The sequence below is a fragment of the Pteropus alecto genome, unplaced genomic scaffold, assembly GCF_000325575.1.
Source record: "Pteropus alecto unplaced genomic scaffold, ASM32557v1 scaffold110, whole genome shotgun sequence".
Classification (NCBI taxonomy): domain Eukaryota; kingdom Metazoa; phylum Chordata; class Mammalia; order Chiroptera; family Pteropodidae; genus Pteropus; species Pteropus alecto.
The window spans coordinates 10,107,347-10,119,974 of NW_006431920.1; the positions used below are offsets into that span (position 1 = coordinate 10,107,347).

General features: G+C 50.9%; 2 protein-coding genes across 2 annotated transcripts; both read left to right on the forward strand.

Annotated features, from left to right (window-relative positions):
- The first annotated feature begins 6 nt into the window (after positions 1-6).
- CNPPD1 (cyclin Pas1/PHO80 domain containing 1) lies at positions 7-4,419 on the forward strand. Its single transcript, XM_006906705.3, has 8 exons — positions 7-211; positions 632-740; positions 1,286-1,367; positions 1,532-1,652; positions 1,739-1,867; positions 2,413-2,474; positions 2,832-2,949; positions 3,177-4,419. Exons 1-8 carry the CDS (start codon positions 143-145, stop codon positions 3,720-3,722), a joined length of 1,236 nt encoding a protein of 411 aa, XP_006906767.1. The 5' UTR covers positions 7-142; the 3' UTR covers positions 3,723-4,419.
- SLC23A3 (solute carrier family 23 member 3) lies at positions 3,182-12,130 on the forward strand. The gene is made up of 13 exons (XM_006906706.3): positions 3,182-3,310; positions 5,957-6,153; positions 6,291-6,448; positions 6,563-6,660; positions 6,872-6,945; positions 7,149-7,330; positions 7,659-7,782; positions 7,937-8,051; positions 9,015-9,268; positions 9,841-9,946; positions 10,267-10,434; positions 11,395-11,490; positions 11,583-12,130. Exons 2-13 carry the CDS (start codon positions 5,989-5,991, stop codon positions 11,870-11,872), a joined length of 1,830 nt encoding a protein of 609 aa, XP_006906768.1. The 5' UTR covers positions 3,182-3,310; positions 5,957-5,988; the 3' UTR covers positions 11,873-12,130.
- The last annotated feature ends 498 nt before the right edge of the window (positions 12,131-12,628 follow it).

Below are 12,628 nucleotides of genomic sequence, written 5' to 3' on the forward strand. Positions count from 1 at the left end.
GGAGGGGGCGGTACTGGCAAGGGCGGTGGCCCGCGCGGGGCAGACGGGCTGGCAGGTGGACAGCGGTCAGGGACGCCTCCGCGGCCCCTTTACAACTCGTTCCCCTCCCTTCCACCTTCACAGGGCGGCGGCTGGCGGCGCGATGGACCTAGCCGGACTCCTGCTGGACGAAGAAGGCACCTTCTCCCTCACCGGTTTCCAGGACTTCTCGGTGAGCGCGCGGCTCGCCCCTCCCCGGCCTGCCCTCACTGGGAGCCGGGACCCCGGACGCTCCCCTTCGGGGCCGCGAGCTCGCCTGACGGTCTGCCCGGGAGCTGAGAGGCAGCCGCTCGAGCCGTGCCTACTCGAGGCCCCGGCTGATTGGGCCCTGGGGAAGAGCTGCGGGGTACAGAATTGGCGGTAGGGGTGGTCGGCCGGGGCCCTTCTCGGAGAATCTCTCCTGGGGAGAGAATCCCTCTGTGGAGGCGTCTGCCATTGGTAAACAATCCCAAGAACGCGGGCTAGGTGGGCACCCGACCCACTAGCCGTGAGGCTAGCCTGCTGCCCCGCACCCCCTTCTAGCCCGCAGCCAGGATCTCCGTCATACCCTTCCCTGCCCTTCACCCTCCACCACCCTCCTGCCCTGTTTCAGTTCCTCCCGGGACACCAGAGGCTGAGTGCCCGGATCCGAAGAAGACTCTACTATGGTTGGGACTGGGAAGCTGACTGTAGCCTGGAGGAGCTCTCCAGCCCCATGGCAGGTTAGACAATGTCGTGTGACTGGGCAGATGAGAAACATGAAAATGGGGTTGTCAGCGGGCACCAAAACAATTCTAGGTGTACCCCATGAGCTGTCCTGTCTCTTCATAGCTAGCTAGCTCATTGGTATTTGGTGTAAGAAGTGAGTTTAAAGTTCACTTTTTTTTTTTTTTTTTTTAGCTCAAATGAGTAAAGAACATTACTCAGTGTCACTCTTGATTTGTATACTATGAACTCTTAGTTTTCTAAGACTGTCTACTGTATGTTTCTCAAATAAACAAGGCATGTTTATTTCTCAAATGAATGAGTGGAAGACGAGTCTAAATAATTTAAGATGACAGGAAAATAGGCCTTCCTGGTGGGAGAAGCTGAAATTCAAACTTAAGATGGGCTTTTTGCTTCAGTGTGGGAGAATTTGATCTCTGTTTTGTTTCTATGGTCCAGTCTCCAAGGCCTCAGATAATGCAGATGTGGGTCTTCTACTGATAGCAGTGGGGACTACTAGTGGGGAGTTGTTTGCTCACTGTCTTCATTCTGTCCTCTGCAGACATTGCTGTGGAACTGCTCCAGAAGGCAGCCCCCAGCCCTATTCGCCGACTCCAGAAGAAATATGTAGCCCATGTGTCCCGGTGAGCCTGGAACTGAGGGAGACAGGATGAGAGTGTTTGGATCCTAGAGAGAAGGGAATGGTTATCTCTAAAGCGAAGATGTAAAGACACAGGGATGAGCATTATAAGAACTACAAGAGCTGAAAGACTCTTGGGTTTAATTACTAATCCTTTCCACCACCCAGGGAGGCATGCATCTCCCCATGTGCTATGATGCTAGCTCTGGTGTACATTGAGCGCCTCCGGCACCGAAATCCGGACTACCTACAGCATGTGTCCTCCTCTGACTTGTTCTTGATCTCCATGGTAAGACTCTCCCTTCCCTTCATCACCCCTGTGAGCCAAGGAGCCCGGTTTGAGCTCTGCTGACACCACCACTGGCTTTTCTGTAGATGGTGGCCAGTAAGTACCTCTATGATGAAGGGGAGGAAGAGGAAGTCTTCAATGATGAATGGGGAGCTGCAGGGGGTGTGGCCATGCCGACTCTCAATGCCCTGGAGAGGGGCTTTTTGAGTGCCATGGTGAGTAGCTGTTCTCTTTCTTGCTCTGTTTCCCTGGCCCTTTGTTTTTTCTCTCTCAGCCTTCTGTTGTTTCTTCATTTCTCTTTCTGCCTGTCTTCCTTGTGGCTTTCTTTGTTAGTATTTCCCCTTCTTAGCTCTCTGGAGTAATCACAGCCTTTGGAGATTCCTGGTGTGGTGAGGCCAGAGAAGGAGCATAGCCGTTCCCCCATTCCTCCCAGCCCAACAGGGTACACTTTGAGTCAGAGCTTATCTTACTGGGTTCTGATTATTTGCTTCCACACTTTCTCTGCCCCTAGATTCTGAGTTCCCTATGGGCATGGACGATTGCAGATTATTTTCTCCCCTTACCCTTAGTGGAATATGTAATATGAAACCAGATATGTGATTATTAAATGAGTTAATAGAGAAAAAGCTCTTGGAACAGTATCTGGCACATAGTGCCAATTAGGCGTTACCTGTGGTGGTGGTTGTAGTTGATTCTGCAGCTCTGATTATTGAAGTGGCTCATATTCGAGCCTGGTTTGGTGCCCTCTTTATACCCACAGGATTGGCGTCTCTACACTGACCCTCGGGAGATCTTTGAGGTGCTGAGCTGGCTAGAGAGCAGGTAGGTTCTAGGAGTTAGGAAGAGGTGTTTGAGGGATTTGGGGGCTGAGGCCTAAGCTGTAGGAACTAGACAGAGACAAGGGTCTGTGTGACTCAGGGGAGGGAGGAGACAGGAAAGAGGCTAGCTGAAGGTAGTGGTTCCCAAACCTGCCTGCCCTCTTTGGGAGGATGGGAGAAGCTTATCAAAAATAACAGATCTTGATCTCACCCTCAGTTTCTGGATCAATAGGCAGCCTAGGAACCTGTGTGTTTAACAAGTTCCCCAGTTCCTTGGTGGGTCCCAGGGGGAATGAGAGTGCCATTGGGCTGGCTGCAGGAGTGTTGCAGGTGCTCTGTCTCTTTTCTCCCCTCCCAACAGTGTGGCCGAACAGCAAGGACGGCGACGGGGCTGGTATACCTACACAGACCTGTGTGTGCTGCTGGAGCAGCCGGCTTGGCAGCTGGCCCTGGGTTCCCTCTGTCAGCAGCTGGCAAAGGTGAGGAGGGGTCAGAAAGGATAGGAGGCTTGAGTGGGCTAGCGTTTGGGTAAAATGATGTAAAATAAATGCTGAAAGGTTCGGGAGATGGGGTTGGGGAGTAGGTAGTGACATAGGCCTCTAATTTGAACTTCTAGAGACAGAAAGTGGGTGTGTTAAAGACGATCAGAAGCAGGTTTTATGGGAAGTGTGTTTGGCACTGACCTTTCTTATCTTCTCTCCTGCAGCTGTCCTGCTTGGTAGCTATGGCATATGTGAGCAGTGTGGCCCTGGCTATGGCGTCTGTAGCTGTAATACACCAGTCTTTAGGGCTGTCCTGCAGCCCACCACCTGGGCCCCCGGATCTTGGATTGGCCTCCAGGTGCCTCTTGGAACCCTGCATACCTTCTCCTGTGCCACAGTGCCTGTCACCTTCTGCTAATGTCTCCACCTGCCTAGAAGGCGACGTCGGGCTGCGTTCACTCTGGGGCAGTCTTCTGGCCTCATTGACTCCCCCACCATTGCCTCCCCCAGATCCTCCTGCCCCTCCCACTCTTCTCCATAACTGTCCCCTTTGTCAGAAGCTCCAGAAAGACTCCCCAACCTGCCATGCCTGCCACCACCCCAATCATACTGTCCGCACTGGGCCTTCCAGCCCCTGGTACCACTCCCATGGCCTGGCTCCACCATGGTCCTGGAGCCCAATGCCTCCTCTTCTCCCACAGCCCCAGCAATGTTCACTTTTCAGAATCATGGAGCTGGCCCGCCTCAAGTCTTTCATTTTCCCAGGCTAGGTAGGGCTCCGAGAAATGTGTTAAGAGGACTTGGAAGTCCCTGAGAACCTGGAGGTGCAGTGCTTGTTTAGATCCTCCCTACCTCTCTGAGTCCTTGCCTGGTCCCCTCTTCCGGATGAGGAATTACGGGGCTGAAGGACTGAAGGTCACTTGCTCTCCTAGACCTCAGGGGCTGGCTTCTTGGCCAGGGCAGTGATGGTACCAGGGAAAGCTTCAACTCAGTGATCAGGGGCCTGTCACAGATGGACAGTGGAGAAGCCCCTGTCTCTTAACCTTCCCTGGGTCCTTCTAGACTTTTGCTTTTGCGTTCCCTAGGATGGAAGGGTAAAGATGGGAGGGGGGAGATGTCGGGGGAGGGAGGGAAGGATGTTGACCAGGGTCTGTGTGATGTCCCTGAAGCAGGGGAGCCAGGGATTGATAGGGCCGAGATGGAAGCTACTGAGGGGAGGTGGGATGAGGTAGGAAGCTCTCTCAACACCCATCCCTTGGGTGTAGTTCAAGGGAGCCACGAACTGCTGGGACGTCCTACTTTGCCGTTTTGTCTTCCAGCCTTCTCTTAGTACCCTGCTCCTGGGCTTCCTTCTCTTCCGGTTCCTCTCTTGGGTGTTCTCTTCATAGGCCTCTCTGGCCACCGCTTTGTATCTGGGTTTTTCATGCTTTTGTAGAACTGAGGTTTCAATAAACAGTTTCAGTTGCATGGCCTGGACTCTTGTTTCTGCGACAGCCCTTGGAAGAACTTTCTTTCCCATATCTGTCTTCTAAGCCTCTCTATTTCCTGATCCCATCATCTTGCAACTGATTCTCTCTCAGCCCCATTTCCCTGTTTGATAGTCATAGGCTCCCATTTCAAACTTAACCTTTGTCCCTCTCCCAGCACCTGGGGTCACTAGCGCTGCCTGACTTGAGTGCTGTGGTGTATAGATAGTGACTGTACCATACTTGAGGTTGGCCCTGTCGCAACTTCTGGGTGAGCACCAGTCTTGTGGATTCTGAAGCACATCTGGTGGAGTGAGGCCAAGCCAAGTATCCAGCAGAGCCCCATCAACTTCTTGAGAGCAAGCCCCGAGAACATTTCTTGATCTTGACTTCCAATTTGGTGTGACACGTGGTGGTGGTACGGTTAAGAGAACTCCAAGGCTGGGTTATGGTTGGAAGAAGAAAAACTGCTCTGGGCAGCTGGACTGGCTATTTGGGACTGCTTATGATGATCCACAGCAGGGGTGGTACTGCCCTCTAGGGGACATTTTGGAAATTTAGGGGGCATTTTTTGATGCAAAAATTTAAAGGGATGCTACTGGCATTTACTTGGCCTGGGCAGGATGCTGGACATCCTGAAATGCTCAGGACCACCCTTGTTAGGAAGCATTCCCAAGACAACTTTGGAATGACTGGCTAGACATCATGTATATGAAAATCCTGTTTATCTGAGCTGAGAGCTATCTAACTTTCTACGTGTAAACACGAGGTCGATTTTGCACATTTTGAAAAAGACTCAGTTTCCCAGGAATGCACCTCTGTGTAAATTAAAACTTAATTTGCTTTGTTCAGCACTTAACCATGAACTTTTTCACTGTTTTGGAGCATCACGTCTCCAATGGCAGCACTGCCTATGGTAATGAGTCACCAGGAAAGCATTACCAGTGTCAGTTGGCATTGTAGCTGCCACATCCGCAGTGATTGTGCACATGGGTGCAGGGACTGGACCGCTTCCCTGTGTTTTGGGTTAGTCGAGCCCCAGTTTTCACATAATGAAAGACTTGTTATTACAAATTACTTTTATTTCTCATACTACAGTGAGGACTTTATATAAATGTTCTCACTTATGTTGTCATGCGTGTCACCCATTACCCATGCATTTCCTTTTGAGGTAGTCCAGGGGGCTTGACCTGAAAAGGTTGAGGGCTGCAATGATGTTTCCAAATTGGTGGTGAGGAGGAGATACTGTCTAAAATGTCCCCAGGTTATTCTCTCAGTCTCCCCATCCCCCCTATCCTGCTTTACAGAGCCGGGAACAGGGGATCTGAATAGAGATTCTTGGGGGAGGGGTCCAGAACATGGCTCCTGGGTTAATGCGTGATGGAATTTGTACAAGAGCTGAGCAAAGGTGAAAGGGCCTTCCCTAAATCCTTCATTCCTTTGCTCTGCTTCATTGACACCCCACCCCCTTCCCATTCCAGGCAACTAACTTCACTCAAACTCTGACCTCTTACTCTTTCTACTTAACTCTGGCCCAGGGTAGTCAAAACAAGACGAAAGACAAGACAGCATGAGCCGATCACACCCCCATCCCATCCAACTTCGATCTGTGGGCTCCCAGGATAACCAGGCTCCCCTGCCGCTGCCACCTGCTATCCAAAATCCCTCCTCCCACTCTTGGGCCTCTCCACATGGACCTCTTTCCTGGGGTCTCTGCTGTCTTCTGGCTCTGCAGGTAGGAAGTGTATGTGCAGGAGTTGGTGCTGGCTGAAGGAGTTGTTTGGAGGAGTAGATGTGGCACGAGAGACCCTCCATAACTAGATATTTCTTTCTATTTCTGAAGTCTGACCCTTTCCATTCCACTCCTTGCAGCATATTTTGGTCCTGACTTCTCTGCTCTGTGCCTCCCACCTGCTCCTGCTTCGAAGTCTCTCCCGAGGAGGACTCTCTTATTCCCCTGCCCAGATCCTGGCCTCTAGCCTCTTTTCGTGTGGTGTGTCTACTGCCCTGCAAACTTGGATGGGCAGCAGGTAAGGGGAACTCCTTGGAGGGAGGGGGACATTGCCTTAGGAAGTAGGAAGGGCTTGGGGAGTCCTTTTGGCGGCCACCTGTTTCCAGACCTATCAGGACCACTGTACCTACAGGCTGCCTCTTGTCCAGGCTCCATCCTTTGAGTTCCTTTTCCCTGCTCTGGTGCTGACCAGCCAGAAGCTACCTCTGGCCATCCAGACACCTGGAAACTGTGAGTACAGAACAAGGGCATGAGGTAAAGATGGGATTGGGTCCTAATTTAAGCATATAGGTATAGGTGAGTGCAGGGTTGAGAATGGGCAATGATGGGACTGCTAGGCACTGTGGTGTCTTGGAGCTGTGCCAGGCACCAGTTAGGACTGCAGAGCAATGAATCTACATCCCATTTACCTCTCTGCTCTCCATGCCCCCAACTTTCCCAGCCTCTCTGATGCTGCACCTGTGTGAGGGGCCTGGCTGTCATGGCTTGGAGCTCTGGAACAGTTCTCTCCGAGAGGTAAGTGCTTGGGAATAGGAGCAGGAGGACAGGGGTGGTGCTGGGATTGGAGAGGTTCTGGTTTCCATTATGCAAGGACTGAGCTGCTCTCGGGGAAGGAGGTGGGTGAGGGACCCACCCCTGGAAGTAGATAGGAAGTCCAGGCTGAGGTCAACTCAGTCAAACTGAATGTTTTCTCTCTGTCTTCTCCTCTTCTTCACTAGGTGTCTGGGGCAGTGGTGGTGTCCGGGCTGCTGCAGGGCACGCTGGGGCTGTTAGGGGTTCCTGGCCACTTGTTCCTCTACTGTGGGCCCCTGGTACTGGCCCCCAGCCTGATCGTGGCAGGGTTCTCTGCTCACAAGGAGGTTGCTCTGTTCTGCTCTGCTCACTGGGGGCTGGCCTTGCTGTACGTAAGTTCTGAGAAGTACAGGATGGTGACCAAGTATAGGGTGTGTGGGACGGTGGGATGGCAGAGCTGCTGGCTAGGCCAGAATGAGCAGCTGTCTGGCAAGGACAATGCTTTGTGGATTTGGAATCAAGGGCTCTGGCTAGATTTATCTGGTCTCTCTGATTTTCACGCCGTCTCCCGCTGACCCCCAAGGTGTCCTCCTTCCCTGTCCACAGAAGCTTTTGGGTTTGGGACCCCCTTTTATGGTATTCCGCCACTTCTACCTCCACTACCTCCCTCAGGATGTCAGCTTCCTCTTGCTCCTAAAGCTCTCTCTCTCTCCTAGGCTTATCCTGCTCATGGTGATCTGTTCTCAGCATTTGGGCTCCTGCCAGTTACCCCCATGCCCCTGGAGGCCAGCTTCAACCTCTTCAACTCGCACTCACATCCCTGCCTTCCGGCTCTTCTCGGTACGTAGGGGTCAGGGCAGGGGCAGTGGGGGTTAGAAGGACTGACACAGAACGCTTGCTTGGTCCTCTACCCTTTGGCTTCTGTTACCCCTCTGAGGCTGGCCCTGAAGGATCTGGGGGAGGGGTTCTTTTCTGTCTCAGTCTTGCTCCTCAGGTCCTAGTCCCGGTAGCCTGTGTGTGGATCGTCTCTGCCATTCTGGGTCTCAGTGCCACCCCCCTGGAGTTGTCTGCCCCCACTGAGGCACCATGGTTTTGGCTGCCTCACCCAGGTAGATTTTCTCTTGGTCTTCTATCTTTTTACTAAAATAAAGGTGTCTATTTCTTTCAATTCAAGACTTAATTAATTTCATTTCTGACTTTAATCCTGTGCTTTCTCAAAACACACAGAGGAGAGAAATTGCCAGTCTGAGGGGCAATGCTAGCCCCTCACCACAGGTGTTTTATTTAGTGTTAAGGGACATTTGCAAACCTTACCACTCCCTATTGATACTCTTTACCCAATTTACACATTTATGTTACCTACCCTCACAGGCACTTGAGTTGGTGACCTATGCATAAAGATTGCTTTTGAGGCAATGTATATGAAATTTGCCCATTCATCAATGTAATAAATGTTTGTTGAGTACATATGATAGGGAACATAGTGATAAACACGGCAGACAAAGCACCTGTGCTTATGAAGTTTACAATCTGTTGGGGAATACAGATACTATTTGTAAATGTAAAACTGCACGTGGTAAGTGTAACAAAGGGGAGGTACGTTGGGTGATCAGAGCTTCTAATGGGGAGTCTGACTTTATCAAGGTCAGGAAGGGTATTCTTGAGGAAGTGATCATTGAGCTGAGATATGAGAGATGAGTAGGAGTTAATTGGGTGAAGAAAGAGAGAAGAGAAGTCTAAGTGGCGAGAACAGCATATGCAAAGGCCCTGTGGTGGCCAGCAGCACAGCAACTACAAGGGCCTGAAACAAGGCCAGTGTATTTGGAGTGAAGGAAATGAGGCAGAGCGCGGTGGGAGATGAGGCTAGAGAGAGGCAAATGATCAGACCAAAAAAGACCTTGTAGATCATAGTAAAGGCATGGTCTTTATCCTAAGAGTTTGATAGTTTTATCCCAAAACATTACCTTCAAAGACAATGGGGCCGCTAGGATTCTTCTGGCACAAGCCTTTGGAGGCAGGGGGATGCTCCAGACTTGAGTCTGGCCTCAAAGTGACTCTTTCTCTTTCCTCAGCTGAGTGGGACTGGCCCTTGCTGACACCCCGGGCTCTGACTACAGGCATCTCCATGGCCCTGGCAACCTCCACCAGCTCCCTGGGCTGCTATGCCTTGTGTGGCTGGCTTTTGCATTTGCCTTCTCCACCTCCACATGCCTGCAGTCGAGGGCTGAGCCTGGAGGGTCTGGGCAGTGTGCTGGCTGGGCTGTTGGGGAGCCCCATGGGCACTGCATCCAGCTTCCCCAATGTGGGCACAGTAAGTCTTATCCAGGTATGTGGATGGGGGTGTGGGTTTGGGCGAGGGTGCTGGAGGTGCAGGAGGTGCAGGAGAGGGAAGGGAACTCACACTAAATGATTGCCAGCTGTGCCCAGCACTCTGTCAGGTCCTTCACATAAATGATCTCTTTTAGGAAAGTGCCTAGAAGTGGTAAGGGGCTAGGAGTGTGAGGAAGACACTGATCAATACTGAATTCCTTCTGTGCCTCAGGCACTGGACCAAGGCTGGGGTTTCAGAGAAGGACAAGTCAGATAAAGTCCCTGCTCTCTTGGGCACTTCAGAGAGGGAGAGACAGTTTGAGAAAAAAATGTAAATTAGGTAATTTTCCGAGAGTGAAAAGTGCTATTAAGAAAACAGAACAAAGTGGTGTGTGTGGGGCGGGGGGGAGGAGGTAGAAAACAGAGGAGGGTAGTAGGGATAGTGGTTGAGTGAAGGAGTGCTCAGGGATGCTTCTTGGAAGGGTGACATTTGAGCTGAGATCCAAATGGTGAGAATGGGCTGGCCTGGCAAACTCCCTGAACAGTTGAGAAGTTGGCTGGGTTTTCTGGCATCTTTTCTTCACGTAGGCTGGATCTCGGCGAGTGGCCTACTTGGTGGGGCTGCTCTGTGCGGGACTTGGGCTCTCCCCAAGACTGGCTCAGCTCCTCACCACCATCCCGCTACCCGTGCTTGGTGAGTGGATGTACCAGTAGGACTGGTATTGAACCAGTACCCCCCACACACCCCAATGTGACCCAATTGGTTGCTTGTGGCTGGTACCCTTTCTTTCTGAACAGCCTCCTTGATATACAGATATGAGTGTATATCAGCTGCCCTCATTTTTTCAGTCCAACAGAAGCCCTTGACTGGGCTTCTGGTCTTCTGGAAGAATCAGAAACTAGCCTTTTGGTCATCTCTTTCCATCACAACCTGCCCTGCCCTGCCCTGCCCTGCCATACTCCTTGCTATGCCAGCCCTCTCTTAACCCCTTTGATTATTTTCATATGAGACAGGTGGGGTGCTAGGGGTGACCCAGGCCGTGGTTCTGTCTACTGGATTCTCCAGCTTCCACTTAGCTGACATCGACTCTGGGCGGAATGTCTTCATTGTTGGCTTTGCCATCTTCATGGCCCTGCTGCTGCCAAGATGGCTTCGGGAAGCCCCAGTCCTGCTGAGCACAGGTAGGAGGAGTGGGGAGGGGAAGAGGGATTGCTTGGTAGGTGGAAAGCAAGGGCTTGAGGATTCAGGCTCTTTGGACTCCAGGCTCCACACTCTTCTCTGAGCTTTGGTATGAATAGTTCGATTTTTTCAGCAAGTATTTATTGAGCACCATGATGTCCCTTGGGAAACAAAGGTGCATTCAGATGTGTAGGCACATACCAGGAAAGGTTCAGAGAAAGAGCCGTGCTGCTCGGTGGTGAGAAAGATCGATGTCTTCTGTTTGAGATGATTCAGTTAAGTTTTATGGAGATAGTAACATCAAGCTAGTCTTGAAGGATGGGAAGATTTAAACACATTTGGTGAGAAGGTCATTTCTGGTGGAAGAACCATCATAAACCAAGACATAGAAGTAGGAAGTCACAGGGATGTCCTGGAAGCAGCAAATAGCTTAGTTTGTTAGCTCAGCTAAGCAAATAACAGTGGCTCTCAACTGAGGATGGTTTTGCCCCACAGGGAATATTTGACAATGTCTGGAGACATTTTTAGCTGTTACAAACAGGGGAGGAGGGATTGTTAACTGGCATGTAGTAGGTAGAGTGACGCTGCTAAACATCCTACAGTGCACGGGACAGCTCCCCTCAAAGAGTTTTCTGGTCTAAACTGTTAGTAGTACTGAGATTGAGAAACCTACGCTAGAGCATAGAAGGTAAGTGGGAAATAAGGTTGGGGCTTTTAATACCAAACTTTCCAGAGACAGGGAGCCTAGAACTATCAAAGCACATCTGGAGGGCTTGTGGAGATAGGGTATTGAGCAGAGATCCTATGGCAAGGGCCTGGGTATGGGAAGTAGAGAGTAGAGGGACAAAGGACAAAGGGAGTGGAGCAACAATTCAGAAAGATCTGTCCTTAGTCTAAGACTTAGGTTTAGGACCTTTCATTGGATCAGGGTTCCCCTCCTGCCTGGCCCCAAATCCCTATAGGCTGGAGCCCCTTGGATGTGTTACTTCGCTCGCTGCTCACAGAACCCATTTTCTTGGCGGGATTCTTGGGATTCCTCCTAGAGAACACCATTCCTGGTAAGTTGAGGATAGGCCCTATCAGACTGGGAGGTGGTCAGGAAGTCATCACTCCCTGGGGTGGGCAATGGCCTGACCAATCTCTTTTGCAGGCACACAGCTTGAGAGAGGCCTAGGTCAAGGGCTGCCATCTCCTTTCTCTGCCCAAGAGGCTTGGATGCCTCTGAAGTCCAAGAGGAAGGCTGCTCGAGAGTATGATCTTCCTTTCCCCGTCCCAAACCTGTGTACCCACATCCCCCAGCCCCTCCGTTGCCTCTGCCCGCTGCCTGAAGACCTTGGGAATGAGGAAGGAGGGCCCACTGAGCCAGGAGAGACAACCGACTTGCTGCCTGGTTTTGGGGAACCGTGCCCCAGGTCTAGCGGAGAACTTAGGTCCCAGTAATTACCAGGATTCCTACTTCTGCCTTGGTTGGTTTAGCACTATCTTCCAGCTTGCTGGAGAGTCAGCTCCCAGGCTCTACTTTCTCCTAAGGAGAGGGTGTGCGTGTATGTAAAATGGGCCCACCTACCTAAAGATCTCATTTCCAAAAGGTGTGCTGCCTTCCCTTCTCTTAATTAGGCTTAACTGTTCCAGGGCAGTGGTTCAGTGGGCCATAAATGAATAAATGAGATTTTTGCCTTTGAACTATCTGTACTTGAACCCCAGCTTTCACTTAAATATTTATTGAGCGCTTCCCATGAGCAAGGTCCTGGAACTACAGATATGGATAAGACAGGGTCTCTGCCCTCTCAAGGCACCTATGGTTTAAAAAGACAAGTAATTATTAACTAAAATCTGAAATAGAAGGCATTCTGTAATAAAAACAATGCTATGGGAGCAGAGGAAGAATCAATTCTAACAGGGGATAGCGGGAAAGGCTTTATGAAAGCCGCAACACTGAGGTTGGTCTTGGCAAGAGGGAGATTTTTGATTGCGGAAAATGGACAGAGAATTTTTCAAGCTCAGGTATCCAGCTCTAGAAACACCGTAAATTGTACGAAATGCAAGGTGAGTTGACGGATTTCGAGCTTCCTAGTGGTGATGGAACATAACTATGGGAATGGATAGAGGAAGAAATGAGACATGCCAGGTAAAGGATGAGGTCAGACTATAGAATTTTTGCAGCCCTCTAATTATATATATGAGGTTGGACAGGTA